General features: G+C 35.7%; 5 protein-coding genes across 10 annotated transcripts; 3 read left to right on the plus strand and 2 right to left on the minus strand.

Annotated features, from left to right (window-relative positions):
• The first annotated feature begins 1,900 nt into the window (after positions 1–1,900).
• LOC123004476 (desumoylating isopeptidase 1-like) lies at positions 1,901–2,776 on the plus strand. Of its 2 annotated transcripts, none has more exons than XM_044397779.1 (4): positions 1,901–2,031; positions 2,120–2,331; positions 2,380–2,474; positions 2,524–2,776. In XM_044397779.1, the coding sequence occupies exons 2-4, from the start codon at positions 2,173–2,175 to the stop codon at positions 2,705–2,707; spliced, it is 438 nt and encodes a 145-aa protein (XP_044253714.1). In that variant the 5' UTR covers positions 1,901–2,031; positions 2,120–2,172; the 3' UTR covers positions 2,708–2,776. The 2 variants fall into 2 exon arrangements, with proteins under 2 accessions (XP_044253714.1, XP_044253715.1); XM_044397780.1 differs by having other exon boundaries at positions 1,935–2,053.
• LOC123004473 (mitochondrial carrier protein Rim2) lies at positions 2,756–12,160 on the minus strand. Of its 2 annotated transcripts, XM_044397777.1 has the most exons (5): positions 11,177–12,160; positions 6,067–6,227; positions 5,923–6,012; positions 5,604–5,863; positions 2,756–3,589 (listed from the first exon to the last, which is right to left on the minus strand). In XM_044397777.1, the coding sequence occupies exons 1-5, from the start codon at positions 11,215–11,217 to the stop codon at positions 3,149–3,151; spliced, it is 993 nt and encodes a 330-aa protein (XP_044253712.1). In that variant the 5' UTR covers positions 11,218–12,160; the 3' UTR covers positions 2,756–3,148. The 2 variants fall into 2 exon arrangements, with proteins under 2 accessions (XP_044253712.1, XP_044253711.1); XM_044397776.1 differs by having other exon boundaries at positions 5,923–6,227; positions 11,177–12,154.
• LOC123004472 (2-phosphoxylose phosphatase 1) lies at positions 10,977–15,246 on the plus strand. Of its 2 annotated transcripts, XM_044397775.1 has the most exons (6): positions 10,977–11,632; positions 11,693–11,904; positions 11,952–12,094; positions 12,759–13,138; positions 13,196–13,399; positions 13,448–15,246. In XM_044397775.1, exons 2-6 carry the CDS (start codon positions 11,694–11,696, stop codon positions 13,944–13,946), a joined length of 1,437 nt encoding a protein of 478 aa, XP_044253710.1. In that variant the 5' UTR covers positions 10,977–11,632; position 11,693; the 3' UTR covers positions 13,947–15,246. The 2 variants fall into 2 exon arrangements, with proteins under 2 accessions (XP_044253710.1, XP_044253709.1); XM_044397774.1 differs by having other exon boundaries at positions 10,977–11,904.
• LOC123004475 (mitochondrial 2-oxoglutarate/malate carrier protein-like) lies at positions 14,991–16,556 on the minus strand. Its single transcript, XM_044397778.1, has 4 exons — positions 16,319–16,556; positions 15,913–16,214; positions 15,533–15,860; positions 14,991–15,482 (listed from the first exon to the last, which is right to left on the minus strand). The coding sequence occupies exons 1-4, from the start codon at positions 16,381–16,383 to the stop codon at positions 15,254–15,256; spliced, it is 924 nt and encodes a 307-aa protein (XP_044253713.1). The 5' UTR covers positions 16,384–16,556; the 3' UTR covers positions 14,991–15,253.
• On the plus strand, positions 16,522–19,311 carry LOC123004471 (zinc finger-containing ubiquitin peptidase 1-like). Of its 3 annotated transcripts, XM_044397773.1 has the most exons (7): positions 16,522–16,682; positions 16,790–17,035; positions 17,087–17,356; positions 17,402–17,603; positions 17,654–18,099; positions 18,147–18,717; positions 18,769–19,311. In XM_044397773.1, exons 2-7 carry the CDS (start codon positions 16,791–16,793, stop codon positions 18,811–18,813), a joined length of 1,779 nt encoding a protein of 592 aa, XP_044253708.1. In that variant the 5' UTR covers positions 16,522–16,682; position 16,790; the 3' UTR covers positions 18,814–19,311. The 3 variants fall into 3 exon arrangements, with proteins under 3 accessions (XP_044253708.1, XP_044253706.1, XP_044253707.1); XM_044397771.1 differs by having other exon boundaries at positions 16,790–17,356; XM_044397772.1 differs by having other exon boundaries at positions 16,597–16,682; positions 16,780–17,356.
• Positions 19,312–20,428: the final 1,117 nt, after the last annotated feature.

Genomic DNA, 20,428 nt, shown 5'->3' on the forward strand with positions numbered 1-20,428 from the left:
AATTGTTGTTGTGGAAAGTCACTTTTACTTGATTGGTTGACCCTTTTGTGCACGCCATTCAGTTAATTGGAGCTTTTTCGTCCCGAAAACGCCATTTTGGGTCAATTAAAATTGCCAAACTGGCGTTTCCTTGATCCTCTGTGAGAGCCATCGTATCGACTTTTGTACAGCCTTTGGGGTCCAGTATTTCCCCAAAATTATGATTTCTTACTGTTAGATAAGTATAAAACGGTCGGGAGCGTGCAATGTGTAAAATAGACTCACTGAAGGTGAATTCCCTTGAAATTTGCCATAATCTAGTAAATAAGTCTTAGAGAAATCTAAACGTATCTTAACCGTTGTTGTTACAATGTAACAATTGTAGAGATTTCAAGAGGTGCGTTCGGGTATATCGCAATTTATTAATAATATCCGATGATAAACGTAATTTACAAATTTTTCTTACATGAAACTTAGGAAGAATGTTCGTTGGGCCGCGCGTTATTCAGTTGTTACATGAAGCATTGTTTTTGTTTTTTTGCTGTATTTGTTAAGAAATGGATGTTAATTTGTATTTTTGAAAACTATTTTTCTAAAGGTCTATCGCGATGATAAATAACCAAATGGTCTTTGGACCTCTGTGGCCGTTCAAGCGAGGACGACACGTGATATTTGACGAGAAATTTCAAAAATTAGTTCGGTAAGACTCGACTAAGATATTAATGAAATTTGTTTTTGTATGGAAATTCATTAGGTATGATGTGAGTGATGATTCTATTGTCAAGTGACGTTGAGGGGTTATCGTTGGATAAATAAATGTAGGAAATATTCAAAGGGCTTTTTTTACCCCATTTTATCCCAAAACCCAAACACATTCTCTTTTATAGCTCCCACTTATCACAAAACTCTTGCATTATGTATCTGGCGTTGTCTTATTGTATTGTATCTCTCATTTTCCCACAAACAAAAGTGACAAAAAATGCAATATTGTGAACACATTTTTTCACACGCAATTCATGTTATTTAAATTATGAAGGAGTGGTAGGTACAAAATGTGTTTATCTCTTGTAAACAAGCTCCCAAGGGGCTAATAAGTTATTAGTACTTACTTAAATTAATTGAATAAAACTGGAACCCATCTTGTAAACTTCGATCCAAACAACCAGGGTATGTCAAGACTTGTAATTTATTGTAGTATTTTTTCGTTTTAATTTCCGATTGAATTGTTTTTGGGTTACTCGGCTAAAAATAGCCAAAATGCTATCAAAACACCTCTTTAATCGTGAATTTATAGGCTTTTTGGTAAACAGCTGAGTTTGCATCCAGGACGCTAAACTAGCTCAATCTTAGATAAGTATAGGAATTCTTAACCATTATCAATTTTCTTCTTAAAAGAAATAGAGTTTTGAAATATTATCAAGCGTAGGTATTGCCTCTTATTTCTGTAACAACCTGCATACGACTCATAAGAGAGAACAATGCAACGATGAAGTGAATTACTTTACAAAGAAATTCTGGCATTTATTTACGTAAAAATCTTTTAAAGACAGTAGTAATCTTATCTTTACCTAAATGATAAGCAAAAAATCTTTGACCTGTTTTTACACTTTGGTAAATGAATGAAAAAAATTACTTATTATTATTAAATAATATTCGTCACGGTTTGTTGCCAAACATCATTTTTTTACATTTAAACTGAACACTATGTCGCAATGAGTATCAAAATAATTTTAATCACTGAAATGACCAAAGTATCTAAATTAGGACACTTTCCCCTACATTTTTGTTTTTTGTAAATGTCCTTGCTCATGACGCGTCCCTGACACCAAGAGGTCAAGTTTATTTATTAGAAATCCAAAAATATTAACGTATTCGAAAATTTTTTAGAAAATATTAAAAAAATAGGTTTATTTTCATAAAAGGTTAGGTTATGTTATCAGTTGTCAAACTTGTCAAAACGCTATTATTGATTGATTATTTACAATTTTGCATTCACAAATAATGTGGATTTTAACTCAGATGTATTGAAATAAGCATAAAGCATGTTACTAGGTATTTTTCAAGTGCAATAAAAGTTAATTCAAAGAACAATAAAAAATGTTAGGTTAAGTTTCATTTATTTACATTTTTTATCTTTTAGAAGTAACAAAAATGGATATATTTGAATGAAATGTGGTACTGGAGCCCCTAAAAATGGGTGCACCCGTGTTACTGTACATGTACGACCTGTCAGATGGCTGGTGCCGGAATTTGGGGCCTTTGTGCCCCGTCAACGCTGTTTGGCACACCAGTATTGTTTTGTATGGCAATGAATATGTTTTTGGTAGTACCGGTATTATATTTCACAAGCCCGTACGCACTCTAACTCTCAATGACCGCAAAATTAGTGTAATATTTTAGGGAAAGCCTGACAAAATTATTGAACTTGGTGAAACAGATATAGCCCCGTTTGATTTTAAAATTTATGTCAAAGAATTGAAATATACGGAATGGACGTAATACAGGTATTCAAACAATTATAATAAAATAATTTCATGTTTTTAGTGGGACTTCATATGACCCTTTCAAGCACAACTGCAACCATTTTACCGATCACATTGCCAGGTTTTTAGGCGTGGGGCCAATTCCTGAGTGTGTTTTTACCTCAGTTGACAAGCTACGCGAGTCACCTTTCTATTCGAAGATCGTAGATTGGGTCACAAAAAATGGGCAAAACCAACAGAAATAAACAGTTTTAATAATTATTGCTTCCAAAATACCGAAGGATTATTCAAAATAAATTTTACTATTTATTCATTGTATAACAATTTTATTACACTAAAAAATGAAAATTGGCGTATTTAGAGAAAGGTATATTTAAATCAATGAACTTCATTAACTTGGCTATATGTACAACAGGAAAAAGCTAATAAGAAAAATATCGGATCTAGAATAAATCACACTTTTCATTTGAACAATAAACTTAAATAATTGTAACAAAATTAAACCTCCACTTAACCTGATCAACCGTTTCAACTTATCCTATCAACATGACCAGAATCATCTTTTATACAAAACCTCTTTAAATCTAATACTGTACACCAACTACATCCAGCTTGAATTTCAACTTAACCTATCATGACTTTACAAATAATAACACAGATCTCTAAAAACCAAAACTAGAACCCTGCTAATTCGCCTCTTTATCGTAAAACTCTGTCCCGAATCTCGTCGTAAGAACGTAAACCACAGCCTCGTAAGTCGCCATCATGATTGCAGTATTTGGTATTTGTCTCACAAGCTGCGTCGTCAGTCCCCTATACACGCCTCGAACGCCCTCCTCTTTAAACACCAAAGTCAGGGTTTGCCAGAAGCCCGTGTAGCGGTTGCCCTCTTCCCGGAGACGGGTACGCGCCACTTCGTGGGGGTACGCAATGCAAGACGCGACGGTTTTCGATACGGCACCGGCCGCCATAAACTCGAAAAAGTCCCTCGAACTTTTTTCAGTCGAATATTGGGTGTGATGGCTCACAAGCTCCGCTTTTATCGCCTCGTAGATCACGAAGTGGACGATTGTCTCCGAGATGCCCATGTACGAGGCGGTGATGCCCTTGTAGAACCCAAGGATGCCCTGAGGGGTGCCAACAATTAATTACATTCAAACGTCAAGATAATTCATTTGATACTTCGTTAACTTTGTCAGTTTTTTTAACGAATAACTATTCTAGAAATTAAAAGCTTATTAGAGTCGATATTTAAATCAAAAATAGCCCTGAAATGGGCTCTATTCCACCTACGAGTTTGCAACTTTACACTTTGCACTTTGCCAAACACCTTTGCGTTCACCAACAACAGCAAATTTTGCACATTTTGTAAATTATTCTTTGCAAAAATTATTTAAAAGATTGGTAGAACACATTAATTTTGCAGTTTGCAATTTAAGCAAAGTCCAAAGTTGCAAAAAATTTTTGGTTCTCCAAAATATTACGAAATGAATAATATTTGTGTTTTGATCCTTGGAATGACTGCTCTTAAAATTACAAAATTTTAAACATGAAACCCCAGTTCCAGAAAATATTCGCATTGAGTATCTCCAAATTAAAACATTTTTTTTATTTCTAGAAAAATACAATTAGATGAATTTTAAGTAGTACATTTTTTGTTATTAAAAAACTGTTGGTCAATCATCATCGTACAACTTTTTTATACGACGGATTGTTTACAATAATTAATTTACAATGCCAAGGCCATCAAGGCGGAAACAATTGTCACATATTTTCACATGTAAATTACTATGTACTAACGATTGTAACAGTACATTTAATTACTGATAAAATTATTGACAGAATAAATATTTTTAAATTTTAGGTGAAAACATTCAAATATTTAAAGTACAAAGTTCAACAGGTATTTAGTCTTTTTACCAACAGTGTCGTAATATGCAGATAATGTTTTCATGTTTTTGTGCAAAAATAAATATTTTACAACTTTACAACGAAAGATAAATCACGTTGTGAGAATTTGAAACGTAGCGACATCCAACCTAGAGATTCTTAAATAGTAGCAAACTAATTTAAAATTCTGTGGCAAACCAGTTTTATTGTTGTTTTGTGAGCATAACTAAAAAGTAGTTTACTCCAAGTCCATTCGTTTATATTTTATTTACATTATACTAGTTGAGGTCATGCACGTTTATTCAAACATTTATCAAAAAATTGGCAACCCTAGTGCCAAAATCTGTATGATTTTATTAAGTTTTTGTTCTGTTTACTGTTTATTTTTACTAAATCGGTGCCAAAATACAACAGTCAACACTGAACTAACTTTAGAAAACTAGTGGAATGACTGAAATAATGGAGTTAGAAAATAAAATTTAAAATTGAATTACAAATTTTTCAACTCAAAAAAATATATTCACCCGCATTGTATTTTTAAAATCTTACACTTTCATGAGGTTATTTTTTATTGTTAAAAAACCTAAGGCTCTGAAAACAAATTAATATTTCTCATTATTAAGATTTATACCAGTAAAAAAATAACTCGTTTTTCAAACCCACCTAAAAAGAGAATAAGAATTTTATTTTTCTGGGAGAAAAACAATGATAAATGGACGAAATCTCTGGGCTCCACCGCCTTAAAAATAGAAATAGTTTATACCTTCTAAACAAGTAAATTCAGAACTTGAGAGCATTATCAGCAATAAAATTTAATCACTATCAAAAATCCTGTCTTTTATCAGTACAAAGTAAATTAGGTAAAGTTGTGAAACACTGACATTGTTGGTAAAAAAAAGTTACTTTAGATAGTAGGTAGATAGGGCCCAAAGTCAATTAAAAATAAAGCAATAATACTAAAAATAAAACAAAAACGTCCTCAAAATTATTGAATTTGATTTTTTTTTTATTAAAATGTGACATGTGTAGTCCAGCACATCACGTGCTATTTTTCGCACACACTAATCTCCGTTATCACCTCTGATAACACAATTCAAATATTGTAACCTTTCCGCCTTGACACTGCCGATTGAAATTTCCTATTTCTTCGGTCGGCAACACGCCGATTATAAATTATTCCTAATGTTATCGCTTCTATTTTTAACTCGTTTACCCCAAGGTCGTACAGGGCCGTCTTCATACTCCACTCACCGATTTGGCATATATCCTCCGTACGCATTCGAACGCTGTCATGTTGCTGTTCTTATTCATATCCAACTGTAATCGCGTCTTGACAAACCAAATCGGATTTGTCAAAGTACTAGCAACGAAACCGGCACACGACGCCGAACACACATGGACCATGGGCGAATCGGGAGGCAGGAGACCATTCCAGAAAAGCTTCGCTTGGGAATACGTCGCGAAGTAGATGGCCCGCGAGGGGGCGACCCCTACTAGATTGGGCCCTAGACCTGAAGAATTTTTCCAATTTTTATTCGTTCTTTTCATAGTTTTCGTTTTATTTTTGTACCTTTGAACAAGGCGAGGGGTCCTTCGTGCTTTATTATGTGCTTCAGACATTGGACTATGTTCAAAGTATCAGTCGAGGGAGTAACGTAACCTGAAAGAGCCACAACTTGAGGCCGGCTGTGCCGTGTAGTGGTCCATAACCTACGCCTCTGAGAGGGAGAGACTGTACGGCACGTCGTTTGGGAGCCGCCGGGGGGCTCCTGGGCGATCTGGGGTAAATGATGGAAGCCGCTTTTCGACGACTGTTGCCGGGTTTTTACCACTTCGAGGGGACACGTCACGATCGCCCCCACAGTTCCAGCCACCCTAAAAAAACACAAATTTAATATCCGTTCTCATATTTAAAACAGTTTGCGAATCATCCTGTATGGATTTTCGTTCATATACAGTCTTTCTATCAAGTAGGCGTCCTAGTTGAGGACGTATGTTGCATGGCAGTTCGTATGTTATCTACATGTCAAAAAATTATTTTATAAAAATTAAAACATTGAGATAATTAAATTGAATTATTCTATGAAACGTTTCAAAACAAACTAAAATAAGATTTTGTTGGTGTTTATTCATAAAAATCGTTCACCACGGTTTCCTGTCATAATTTACATAAAAATATTTTGACATTTCTCATTTGTCATTGTGACATTTTATCTTCCACAGACATACGTTTTAAATATCTACGCTTGCTTGATAGACAGACTTTTTAATCGCACTGTACAAGTGACCAAAAATAAAACATTTTTTAAACATTATTATTTTTTTAATATCAACTTAACTTGACATTTTTTTTTCACAAGAATCAAATTCTATTAAGATTATGTAGTTGTATTATGTTATTTCATAGTAGGGCGCCATTTTAAAAAATAAAAATTAATTTAAAAAAACGATCACATAGGTTCTATTTTTTGTTCACCTTGTATAACCGCGCCTTTAATTAAATTTCCAATTAAAGCAACCTGTGATTTTGAAATTAACTTGGCAACATGGACCCTTGTTTAATCTCTGTTCTATACTCGTTTCCATATTAATGTGCATCAAAGTAGTCGTTGAACGAGATCCTTTAATGCGAAAATTCAAACAATCTTAATCCCTAAAAATTACTTTTTTTTAATTAATTAATTTATTTTTATTAAATAAATGTGTACTCCAGGTAACAAAAAATAATTAACATTAACAACGCAATAAATATAGGGTTGCAAACTTAAATATTATTGACAATATTGATGTGATTAAGTTTGTTCTGAATGACATTAAATCACTTTTTGTGTGAATATGCCTTTAAATTAAAGATGCACTTAGACCTCTACAACCTACTAGATGTGGTATTAATTTTTCTTCTTGCAAATAAACAATAGTTTAATTCATTTGTTGTTTTACATAAAATCTAGTTTAAAATAGAGAAAACCTATTTCGTTCAAAAATTATGTTAATTAATTTTATTTTGAAAAAACAGTTAAAAAAATATTAAGTTAAAAATGATTTGATTTTTTGTCAATGTCATTATTAATGCATAATTTTCTTTAAGAAATGGTTTGTTAAATTTTTCATTAAAAAATTCAATATTTTCATTTAATTAATTTGACGTTTGTCAATGCAAAGTAAATGGCAAATTAATTCGAATTACTTTAATTTTGAATTAAATTTTAATTTGGCTTTCTGTAAACCGGCTCCAAGAGGAATTTATGTTGAAACTGAAATCCGATAATTTACGACCCTGTCTGCTTGCGGTTAGAAGGATCGGCATCCAGCAGGGGCTGGTTTATTGAGGCGTCATTTTTAGTTTGTTCGACTGTACATTAAAATGAAAAAGACTATAAAAATAAATGATATACAGTGTCTCATACTTGGGAGACCAATTATTTATTTTTTTAAGACTTATAATTCTCATTAAATATGATTTAAGTCGACCCAAGTCCAATGACACTAAAAATTAGCCTAAAAATCATTTTCTTTTCAAACAGTGCATTGAGGCAATTTCAGAATGAAATTTTCCTGTTTATGCAGCAAACTACATACACTGTTGATAAGCACAAGTACAACATGCAATTTTTTAAATTGCTTATCTCGACAAAAACAAAGATATCGTGCCAAAACTTATTGTTACATCGATATTTCACATTCATTTATGATTCGCATTGCTGTTCTATTTCAAATTGAATTTGTTGTTGGTTTATAATTCGGCGTAGGGGATAATAAACGAGATAATTTGAATAAACCATTTCTAATAATTGCTAATAAAAGCTAATTATAAAATGGCTGTATATTTAGAACGCAAACAATTTTTTGATAAAAATAAATGATGTTGGATATTTTGAATAATGAGATAAAGCTTTTTGGAAAATTATTAATGGCTTAATTACGCTCAATCTTAAATTTATCGGTCAGATAAAACAATATCAACATACTATAAGCCTAAACACAATTATTGTTTTCAATAACTCGTGGTTATCGAAAAACAGTTGGATACTTTACTATATCACTTTTGGCAATTATTTTGTTGATAATAAACCAATGTTCCAAAAATGGACATAATTGTTTGCACATACTATACCACTTGAGTTTTCTAATTATGATTAAAAACAATGAAACGTTAAAAATTGCAAAATCCCAGTGATTAATTGACCAAAGTCTTTCTTTTTTTTATCTTCTCTTTTCAAAAATGTCAAAGTAAATTTCCACAAAATTCTAATTTAACGTTTTGTCACAATACAGAAATGTGTTATTATTGCAATTTTTTGTTGAAATGCGTCACAATTGTATTCTAATTACGGAAGTAAATCATTATTTTTGTTGACAAATAACAAAAGATAAATGACCTGAGTAAAGTTATGATTAAACATTGTGGAATTTTGAAAACATCGATGTTTGAAATATCTCATTTGTTACCCTCTGCAATAAACGTTTGCGAAATTTTAAAATTTTGAAAATGAGCGAAAACTAGGAAAAATAACAATATCTATCTTTGTTCCATATTTAAACATCAATTCCTACAATTGCGGACACGGAATTTTGGGCGATTTGTCATTCGACATAAAAATAATGTAAAACGGGCCTTATGCAACCAACCCCACTTTCGGTTTTTTCATTTTTATTTTAAAATGACAACAAATCAAAATAATTTATTGAACTTAAATAAAAACATGTATTGCTGGCATTATTATTTCGGAAAATTGACGACAAAAATGAATTTTGAAATTTTAGTTTCAAATGTCAATCATAGTGACAATAAAGCGTGACTAACATTGACATTTTTAGAACTGACATAAATTTGATGTCCAAAATTTCGTGTCCACCATTGTACTTTTTTTTAAACATAGTATAAAAATAGCAAATCTGTATAATTGCCTTTTCGTATCCGCATTTTAAATTAAAAATTATAACGTGTTATGCTATCGCAACATATCTAATTATCTTGAAGATTAATGAACAAAAACAAAAATATTGTAAAGATAAAACCAAAACAGAGTCAAATAAATAAAACGCAATTTGTCGAGAATTTTACATATCTAAACAAACACAAAATAAGAAAACTTATTATTTACTAAATTATATAGCTTAATAAAAATGAAACTGTGGTGCAGTTAAAATCAACAGAAAATTATTTTTTTAAAAACAAAGATATTTTCCTACGACCCTAACAGAAAGTAAGTTTTCCCACGAAGTTTTTTCAGAAGGACAGTAATTACCCTCAGAGAGGTAAAAATTTTACCTCCCTGTAGCTCTCCCATGGAAACGGGAAAACATGCTCTAGGTTTAATGGCGTTACTGGGATATGAAGAGAAATTGTTATTATCCGTTTTTTTAAATAAAGAATTGTCAGTGTTAAAATCGGGTTTAAAAGTAGTTCATATCGCGTTAAAAGGGAAAATTGAGAAATTAGATATACATTACTTACCCGGATTTGGGGTAGGTAAGTAATACAGTTTAGTTTATAAATTTCTTCAATTAAAGCCATACAACGAAAATTAATTCTAAGTTTGACACTGAATGAATTGTTTATTAAATCGAACAGACTATAGTTCTACGTTTTTCTTGCTGGGTCGCAGGAAAAATTATATGTATTCCTCCCAAATAACTATTGTATTGTGGTATCAACAAGAAATTACTGCCTAGGATTTAGGGTTATTCGTGAATAGGTTGCCATAAATTTAGTTAGGTTGGTTTTTGGTGATAAACAAAAGATACCGTAACCAGTGTCAAAAAAATTTATTTTAAATCACCTTTTCTAGTTACAAACAACAAGAAAAACGTAATTTTCCTAAAAGTTCAAATCCTAGGTGGTAATATCTTGTTGACAAATCTGTACATGAATTGTCTAGACAAAATAAAAGCTTTTTTACAAAATTTCATATCACAAAAATAATTACGTAAGTGATGTTTTGAAAACTATTAATCTTTGACTGTATCAATAAACTATTGTTATTTGAAAGATAAATGAAAAGATTTCAAGTATAACGATGCTACACTTTTAAAAAAGTAATTATGTAATATTTAGAAATTATTTTCATATTAGTATCTTTGAAGCAACAGGTTACTAACCTTGTGCGTTGGAGATTTTAGTTTTTTTTTGTATATAAAAATGTCAGTTTCAAGTTATGGATTTGCAAGCTTGCTGAATCTTTTGTAATATGTCACAATTAATTGGAATGTGTTGCAATCACAGTAGGTACAATGTCCAAGAAGCAAATACGTTAAACACCGAACTACCCTTCTGATAAAATGATTATCATTGACCTGTTTTAGGATCCGTAATTTCGAAATTCCGCTATCTAAAAAAAGCCGGAATTTAGCTCGACGTTTTTTGGGTCACCCCTGATCATTAATCACGGTTGCATTGTGTTGGTAAGCCTGTATCAAACAAAAAAATCCAGTGGGCAATATTTTTGGCAGAAAACATTTTGTTTTCTTTATTTTTTGTATGACATCAAACGTTTGTTGGCTGTTTATCTTAAAAATGCTCTCTCATTGCCAAGTAAATAATTTCGAATGCGGCACTGTTTCGCTAATGTCAAATTGACAGTATTGAAGTTTTCTTTTATAAATTGTTGTAAATTAGTACTAATAACGTTTGTGTTCGATTAGATGTTAAAACTTTCGGTTAATTTCCTTCTGAAAGTTTCCAAAGTGAATTGCGCATCATCTACGGAAAAACGTGCTATTTTTAGATGGAACGATCGGAAGTACCGGCGCCAAGTACACAAATGCGTCATAAATTACATAATGTGAAAAACTGGTTAGGTTAGGTTAGGGTTAATACCTACCCCCCGGCAATAAGATGAATAACGGAGTCTTTTTGAGACATATCACCCTTCAACTTGAGGGTTTCTCACTGTCACCACACTGTCCACTCGCATGCCCACTGAGTCCGTCCCTGTATCACCCTTATTCGTGAACGTGACACTCGGCGCGTAGGCCTAAATTTCCCAAATTTATTCGAATACCGCACTGTTTTCGTCCCCCACCACCCGGTACCATGCCGCGATCACGTGGCCCTGTTTACCCGGTACCACTGCACCCCTAATGACAGTATTGACAACTGGGGAAAACCACCCTCGATTGTTTCATTACCAACCGTCCCCGATGCACTGAATTTCCGCGATTTTTTTCGATGCATTCAGGGCGTGCTTTCTCCACGAGTTTGCGCACCCAACTGTCCACACGAACGCACAATGTAAACAAGTGTTTGGCTTATTTTTAGCTTATCTGGAGGCAATTACGTAAATAAGCGATAAGTTAGGTTATGTCAGAGGCGGCTTGATGACTTTCGATGTGCCCAGGATGCCCAACAAGGCCCTCCACTGCTACCTCCTGATGATCATCTGGATCCTTCTGTTGGTGGCAGGTGTTTACAAATTCCTTGAACCGAGACAGAGGCCCCCCGAGCCGGCGGTCAGCGCCGAGCTGTTCCACAACCTCGCCAATGATATCAAAACTAGGCGAATTTTTAAAATTTGCAACTTCCCCCACGAGATCTCCGATGGGGATGAAGGTATAACCCCTCAACTCCATGAACCCCAATTGACAAGTGTTTGACAGGTGTGGTCCAGAGCAAGAAATGGGTAATGACGGGAGTCATCATTCTTATAAGACATGGAGACAGGGGGCCCCTACAACATGTTAGGAATATCTCCGCGGTCAATTGCGGCTCGCAAGAAACAGAAAAATTGATTTCTTACAAGGTAATTTATCGCCTTGGCAGTCACAAACCAGACAAACAAGTTCTTGGATTAATTTCTGCTTTCTCGAGCTAAATTTGCAATCTTTGGGTATTTTCAGAACGATTGGTCTAATTTTGAATTTGAATAAACGCGAAACTGCCAACAAATGTGATAAACCAAATCAGCGTTTCAAAAGATAATAAACACTATTTATAGGCCAAGTCGTAAAAATGTGTTTGTTTGAAGCCTTCATTTAATTAATTGCCATATTTTGAACCTCAAACTAGGCTATTTTTAGACCAACAGATGATTGTTAAATGTCTGAAAGTTGGCACCTGTTGGTGCCATTTTTATGTCAGTGACATTGTTCGGGTAGGACGAAGTTGTAAAGGGGCCAAATGCAGAATTGTTTACTCTAAATAACTGGAAAATCATCGAAAACTATATTTTTATCCAAAGCTGGATATACATATTAGCTTTGAATGATATGTATTGTTGGTTGCAGTCTTTTTGAAGTTGGTGTAAATACTGGATTTCCTCTGCATGCAATTTAAAGACAAATTTGGCATCTACCGGGTGTCCCAGGCAGGCTTGGATATAGGAGATTAACATGGGAAATTAGTTTTTATTTTTTCCGACTGCAAGCCTGCCTGAGACACCCGGTATATCAAAATCTTATTTTCAGTCATATCTTCACAACGTGACAATCTCGGGCCGCGCCCCCTGGACTGGCCCTGGCCCCTTCCACGACTTTCCACTGCTACCAACCCACCCTCGTCAATGCCAACTGGGCCAACTCACCATGCAAGGCATCAGCCAACTCCTCAAACTGGGCCAAATATTACGTGATTCTTACCTTCACGTTTGGCCGAAAATCGCAACTTTAACACCTAGCGAAGTCCTGGTCTACAGTACCCGATATCGACGAACCTTCCAATCAGCCCTATCTTTCTTATTTGCTTTAATACCCACTGAAACATTCACAAAATTATCTATTTTCGAAAGTCAATCAATGAATTTTTGTTTCAAAGACTGCGGGTGCCCCATCACTGACAAATTGTTAAAGTAAGTATTGTTTTTTGTAGCAATTTCGTTCTTTTTTTACTGTTCTTTTTTTGTCAGAGGGGTCAAGAAATCGATTTCGCACCAATTGAAATCTCACCCGGCTGTGGCCGTTCTTGCCGAAGCCACGGGAAAGTCATTGTTTTCCACTGGGGCGGAGCAAGGGGCTCTTGGTGGGGACCCCCATGCTGTCAGAGACGCTCTTCTGACGTATGTGTGCCACGGTAGTGGTCTCCCATGTGAAACCCCGACAAATTGTATCAAGTAGGTGTCATGCCATTGTTACCAACTTAACTAAGTTGAAGGTTCCAGGCGACAGAACGTTGCTGGTGTTTTTGCTTACACAGATTGGGTCAACTACCAGAAATGGAGGAACGTATTTTGGAAAAGACTGTGTCTTTTGAGGTCCTACGGGTTAATAAGACACATCGTGCAACAAATGCTACACATGGTGTCTAATAATGGCCCCTTTTTGGTTCTTTATTCAGGCCATGACCACACTGTGGAGCAACTCACCACAGCTCTAGGGCTTCAAAACGACCCGCTTTTGTTGCGGTATGGTGCCAGGGTTGTATTCGAAGTCTACCAGAACTACGAAGAATCACATAATGGCGCCAAAGGTATTTATTTTCGCGTGCTATCAAACGGTAGGGATGTCACAAAGCAGGTGAGTTTTTGTAAAGATATAGTCTTCTTAGAAAATAAAGTAAGTTTGTGTAAAATCGAGGATATTGTGAGATTTATCCACGATGATTATTTTGTTTCCTTAAACGTGACGAATTTTAAGGATGCCTGTAGTAGGAATGAGTAGAAATGTGATTTTAAGTTGTTATATTTCTGAGACTGTGATTATGACAGACGTGTTTTCGTTTCGAGAGCAGTGGCGTATCAAAAGAGAAATAGAAAGGTCATTGACGTAAAAAGGAATGTCAAATGTTGTGACCAAAGCACAAAAAAGGTTGTGAGCTTGTTCAAGAAATGAATTCACGGTCTCGAAGGGATATTTGATTTCTTCAGTCTTCCCTGGTTGTGTTTTATTTGTCATATTGGTCTTATCAGTATTTGTCGCTGTTAACAAGAAATGAGTCTTTATTGGTTGTGAAATTACTGACATTTTATCTTGACTGGAAATTGAAATCGCGAACAAAAGTAAAAGAGGAATTTGCTTTAAACGAAAGATTTTGGTTGTCTAGGGTCTTGATGATACAGTACATATGTTTTTATTACGCTTATTTTTATTATTTTTCAAGAGGTATGTTATCTATAAGAAAAAATTCATGTGATGTAACTGTGAACAAAGTGTAAATCCATTATTTATTTTAATCTACATTTTCTATTGTGATGCTGATTTATTTTTATCTTATTACTTGAGAAATAAAACTAGAAATTTTGTTGTTCATTATTCCCGTTCCAAATTTTGACTTTTGTTACAAAAAAAGTAAAATCGTATTAAATCACGTGTTTAGCAAGTGACACTGGAGATTCTTTTATTTATTTTTAATATTCTATTGCATAACTGTAGACGTCAACGAACGAGGTGTTTATCTACATAGAACTGTTAATAAAAATACTCGTTGAAGTTTCGTTAATGACAAAAATTTATTGTTATTTTATTTGTGAAATTTTTGTGGAAATTAGGAATAAACTTTTATCTAAACTCAAACAACAAGCGTGGATTTTTCTCTGAAGTATGTAATTTAAGTTTGCACTTGTTTTATTGATATTGCTATCTAAAATCAACTTTCTTTTGATAAGTGATAAGTTAATATTTGCCCACATTATATAACAATGATCAATCTCGTGCATCAGTAAACATCGTACCACAATCTGTTAATTCGTAAAATAAAACACAAAGTCGTTATATTTGTGTTTATTCAATGTCTCCATAGAATCAGTCTTTACTGCAAAAACATGTAACTTTCAGATGACTAGTGACTAGTAATAGTAAAAACACGGCCAAGGTTTCTGTTTATTTGAAAAATCCATTGCTTAACTGACCTACACCTTAATGAGTTATTTTTTGTGCAACTTATAAATCTAAATAATGCGATATGTAAATAAGACAAACTTTAATAAAAAAAAACATAAGCGTAACATTTGCTTTCATTTCCCTTGTGATTACAATTGCCCCCCAGACCCCTTTTTCCCCAAAACGATTTTATTATATGCCGCATTCATTTGTTCCAAGAAAATAAACGTAAGGACGGTATGAGGCCCTAATCTGAAGTAGTACGGTGTGAATCCTTTCCACAAAGCGAACGGCCCTTCATTTTTCACGATTTTTACTAAAACATCTATCGCCCCTGAGTATTCAGGTTTGCCGTTGATTGTCTTCATGTTTTGAATCCTGAAATAGCAACATTGAAAGTAAATTGTGGTTTTGATGCGAATTTGAACCTCGTTTTGGCAATATCAACTGGCATAGAGGCGGCCGTTGTGACCAGTCCTGAAATCATTGAGGAACAGAAATGTAGGAAAATCCCGTCGTGGAAAAATCCGGTATTCATGAGAATCTGTTTGGCTTGCGAATAAGTGGCCAACTGTGCCGCATTGACCACCATTGCGCGCCCCATTGTGGGGATTGCGCCTCTCCAAAGAGTCAAAACACCTTCCTCCTTTGTTATCCTGAAGAGAGCGTCGAATACGTTTTTGTAGTTGCGCCTTTCGGCAGCGGGAAGACGGCCATCGGCAGTCATCCGTATTAGAGATACTTCAGCTGGGGTTCCTACAAATTTTGGGCTTTTAAAGGAGCTCGGAGTGCTATTAGAAGGTTTTACCAACGAAGGCCCCACACACACCGGCCATCATCCCTAAACCTGCTTTTACAATGAAACTAGGAGGCTTCCCTTCCTCGGAAAACGTCTCAAAAAGCCACGAGTACACCCCCAGACGTGTCGTTGTATAAGTAGCTTGGCGCAAAAGCCCCGCCGAGAGGCCAGTATATAGGGCGAAGATGCCTTCGTTTGCTATGATTTTTTTAAGGACTTGGAATGAGGTCGCTCTTTCTTTTTGTGTAGCAGCTAATTGCATTCGATTTTTGAGTAAATCTAGGGGTTGGACGAAGAGGGTGCCCGCCATTCTGAAAGAATTTGAATGTGGCGGGGTTGTATTACCAACTTTGCATGAATAAGATGATTAAGGATGAGATAAGGAGGAAATTGGATCAATTAATGTGGTATTTACCCAGCCGATCCTCCGAATAAGAATTTAATGTATTTCGGCATTGTTTTTTCTTTGTTGTCTCCCATTTTGAATTTGAACTCCACTGGTATTTAACACGTCAAACTGTCACAAGAAAGTGACTCGATTGTAAGAATTTCATAAAAATCGGTTCGTATATATTTACGATTTGTAGCTGTGGAGGTTGTAAAGGTCATTTTTGTCATGAGAAAAGCACTTTATGTCGATTTTATGGTGGGGCAATCGTGCCAACATAGGCAATTCATTATGCAGATTTGCTATGCGGGTTGCCGAAGTAGGTCACTAATCAAACTGTCAAATGAATTGGAACATTTTTAAAATCGGACAAAAATCGCAAAATAAGCAGGTGAGTCATGTGTTTCCCTCTTTCCAAATACTATTAGAACAGTTTTCGCTAATTAATTTTAAAATGTGTAACGATTCAATTTCGATAACCTCAAAAGTGGTCCTTAGGATGGCTAGCAACATCCCGGATTTCTTCTACTCCTGCGAAATCTGCGGCTTGGAAGGCTTAAGCGAAGACGAATTTCGGACACACACACGCACTGCCCATGTTGACGGAAATGCCGTGTGCCCCTTTTGCGAGTTATCGGCCGTTTCACCCGCTGAACTCATCCTTCATGTCAATCAAGCCCATTTGGACTATCTCACCCCCGAATCCGAGTCCAACATGACTTTCATTGATGACGTCAGCCCCAGGTTTGCCCCTCACTGTAATTCTGCATATTATCTCAGTAGTGCTTTTTCCAGCGAATACAACGGTATCAATGGGGAATGTAGTGATAATTGGAACATTCCGTCTTTGCCCAGCCATAATAAAACCAACATTAATAACATCAACTTGTCCCCGAAAGTTAACGGAGGCGGCGAACTTAGTCCGAAAAATTCCACCCACGGTCAGGGATCCCCCTTGCGGTCTAGTCTGGCCTTGAAGTTGAAGAGTGCGACTCCGAAAATGCAGTGTCCCATGTGCAGCTACACGAGCTCCAGTCCAAACGAGCTCGAGGAGCACGTGAACAGGTAAAAATTAGTTGTTATAATATTAAATTGATTGTTTTCTTTTAGGCGACATTTTGATGTGACTTCACCCTCGATTGGGGGCACCACCAGTGAGATTTTTTCCTGTCCTTTATGCGTAAAGTCGTTCAATTCGGCCCCCGATTTGGAGCTTCACGTCAATATCGAGCACCGCGATGTTCTCTCCCCGGCCAGTCCCCCCACACACTCGTGTCCCGTCTGTGGAATTAATCTAGACAACGCAAGCAATGTAAATTTTTGCCTTGTCACTCCACATTGTTACTCTTTTGTTTTCTCTAGAGTGAGAGCGCCGCTCGTCACGTAGAGAGTCACTTTCCGGCCACTTCGCCCCAACCTGCGGAAAGAGCAGCGTTGCGAGAGCGTGAACAACGCGAATTCGAGATGTTAAGGGCCCAATACGGGATGGATAATCAGGGTAACTTCAGGGAACAGTCCGTTACGAATATGCAGAGGGCAGTGTATGCGGGCGAGATGAGTGTCGCAGATTATTACGAACGTACGCTGGATTTGAGGGCGGCTGAGAGTTGTGGGATTGACGATGGGAGCTCAATCACGAGGAGTATAGTACCGAGGGTCAGGGCGATCAGTACCACCGCCCCCAATGTGGTTCGTACGCTACTCTGTACCTGTGTTGATCACTACGCTTCGTCCTATGGCGACAGGGGATGGGGCTGTGGCTATAGGAACATGCAGATGTTGATTTCGAGTCTGCTTACTCATACTGGGTATTTTATTTTATTTAAAAAACTAACAATGTAGTCTTATATTTCAGATACAACGAGCGTCTGTACAAACTCTGGCAGGGCCAGAAGCCACCTCGCAGTTCCGTGCCGAGCATATCTCGCCTCCAAAGCCTCATCGAGCAAGCCTGGTCTCAAGGTTTCGATATTCAGGGTTCCGAGCAGTTGGGTTGCCGTCTTGTCAACACCCGAAAATGGATCGGGGCCACCGAAGTTGTCACTCTTTTATCATTTCTCCGGATCAAATGTCAGTTGGTGGACTTTCATCGGCCTACGGGTCCCGGCGGTACTCACCCCGAACTCTTCACCTGGGTTTTGAAATATTTCGAAAACAGTGTCGGGGGAGAGTTTGTCCCGCCTCTGTATTTGCAACATCAAGGTCACAGCCGGACCATCATGGGCATTGAGGTGCACCGCGACGGCAGTTTGATTCTTCTAGTGCTAGATCCGAGCCATTCCCCCCAACAGATGGCGCAGTTTGGGGATACTAACAGTTCGGCCGTGGCTTTGCGGCTTTTGAGGAAGAGTGAGGCGGCGATGAAAGCGCGCCAGTATCAGATCGTGGCGGTGGTTGGAACTATAGATTCGGAACAGCAGTATCAGGTAAGTGCAAGGGTGGTAAAATGAAAATCAATGAGAAAAATTTGTTTGTAGCAAAGTAAAATTCTGAGAGGTACGAGAATACCGCAGGACCGGTGAGGTTAACCCGTCTCATAACTTAAAATTATCAATATCTACTTTTCGCCACCTCTGCTGTTCATATATTAAAAGGGAATTTTTGAAAGTCTGCCCTGTGGCCGCTCTTTTGTTTTATTTTTCAATCATCATGGCCTCGAAACGTCAATAAAGTAGATAGGATGAGCTTAGACCTGATTTGTTTTTAGTTGGGGACTTTTTACGCTCCCCTAGATTGAGTGATTCTTGAACAATATTGAGAAATTATGGCAAAAGTGTTAAACTGTTATAAATGATAACTATTTTTGACCAAAAAGATAAAAGTATCATTTTAGTCAATTTTATTAAAGTACACTGTTGTAGGATTTTTGTCCTTAAAACGCTTGTTACTATTGTTTGTGATATATATTAAGTTTTTTTATTTATTCGTAGTAGTAGGTTCAATTTTGTCACTATTGAATTTTACCTCTATTACACAAATGTACAAATCGATTTAAAAAATCAAGGTTTATTAAAGATTCATCGCTGTATTACTCCTCCTACCGATCCCAATCAAGTGAACTTTGAATTTGATAAATATTAGATATTCATGTCACCAAATCGAAATGACGTGAACGCCCAATATCATTTTATTGGTCAAAGAGAGGGGCTCGGTTTTGACGTCATAGCTGTTTTAAAATTTGAAACACAGTGTGATAAAAAGTCCTTGATTGATCATCTCTTGGAATCAATAAATTCACTCATGATATGCACTATTATAATTTAAAAGCTTGCGACGATAAACAAATTACGCATTCCCTCGTAGTGATTGATATCAATGGGTGCAGGACAGGTATTAAAATGATGAAACACGTGATTGACTTGCATTTGACTAAAACTGGGGAAATTTTTTATTTACTCAAAATGTGATCAAGGCCGTAAAAACTGGCACACATTATTATGCAAATTCTTGATTTAACAATTTGTTTTTCTGAAATTATTTTTCCGATTAAGTGATTTTGAATTATCATACTGCTTTGTAATGTATTGTGTTTTTTAATTAATGTCATAAGGTCGAGAAGGATTCTATTATAAATATTTTATTTTTCGTATGTAAATTATTCAGATTACGTTGCAAAATTTCAGTGTGATTGAAAAAGGATTCTATGTTGTTTCAAATTTGTTACATTTGTGTCATTTCTCATTATAAAAAGATAAATGATGTGTAATTAGGAAAGATGAAACAGTGCGTATATAAATGAACGGCCTTGGAGTTTAGTTATTTAAAGTCAAGGCCGCGATCATTTGGCAACGAAAATGAATATTTTGTTTCTCTAATTTGCAAGAAATTGTTATCACAATACAAACCAATTTTTTTATTAAGTGTTATAAACATTTATAGTTTACTCTTCAGAAATTGTGGTTTGATTTGTTGTATTACCACGGTAGGCATACGGCATAAAATAAATCTAATCACAATTTCAGTGGAGCAGACTCTAATGTGAAAGGAGTAATTAATAACACCTTCGGTTGCTGAAAGTGCCCAAAAAGTTGAAAACCATTCATAATCATAAAACTGCTATAAAACACCCGCAAGATAAACATTATAAAAGTATTAATAGAAATCAATATAAACAAGTAAAGGGTGTTGGTTTTTACG

The sequence above is a fragment of the Tribolium madens genome, unplaced genomic scaffold, assembly GCF_015345945.1.
Source record: "Tribolium madens isolate multiple individuals breed KSU strain unplaced genomic scaffold, Tmad_KSU_1.1 Scaffold_1;HRSCAF=32;Tcas5.2_LG8, whole genome shotgun sequence".
Taxonomy (NCBI): Eukaryota; Metazoa; Arthropoda; class Insecta; order Coleoptera; family Tenebrionidae; genus Tribolium; species Tribolium madens.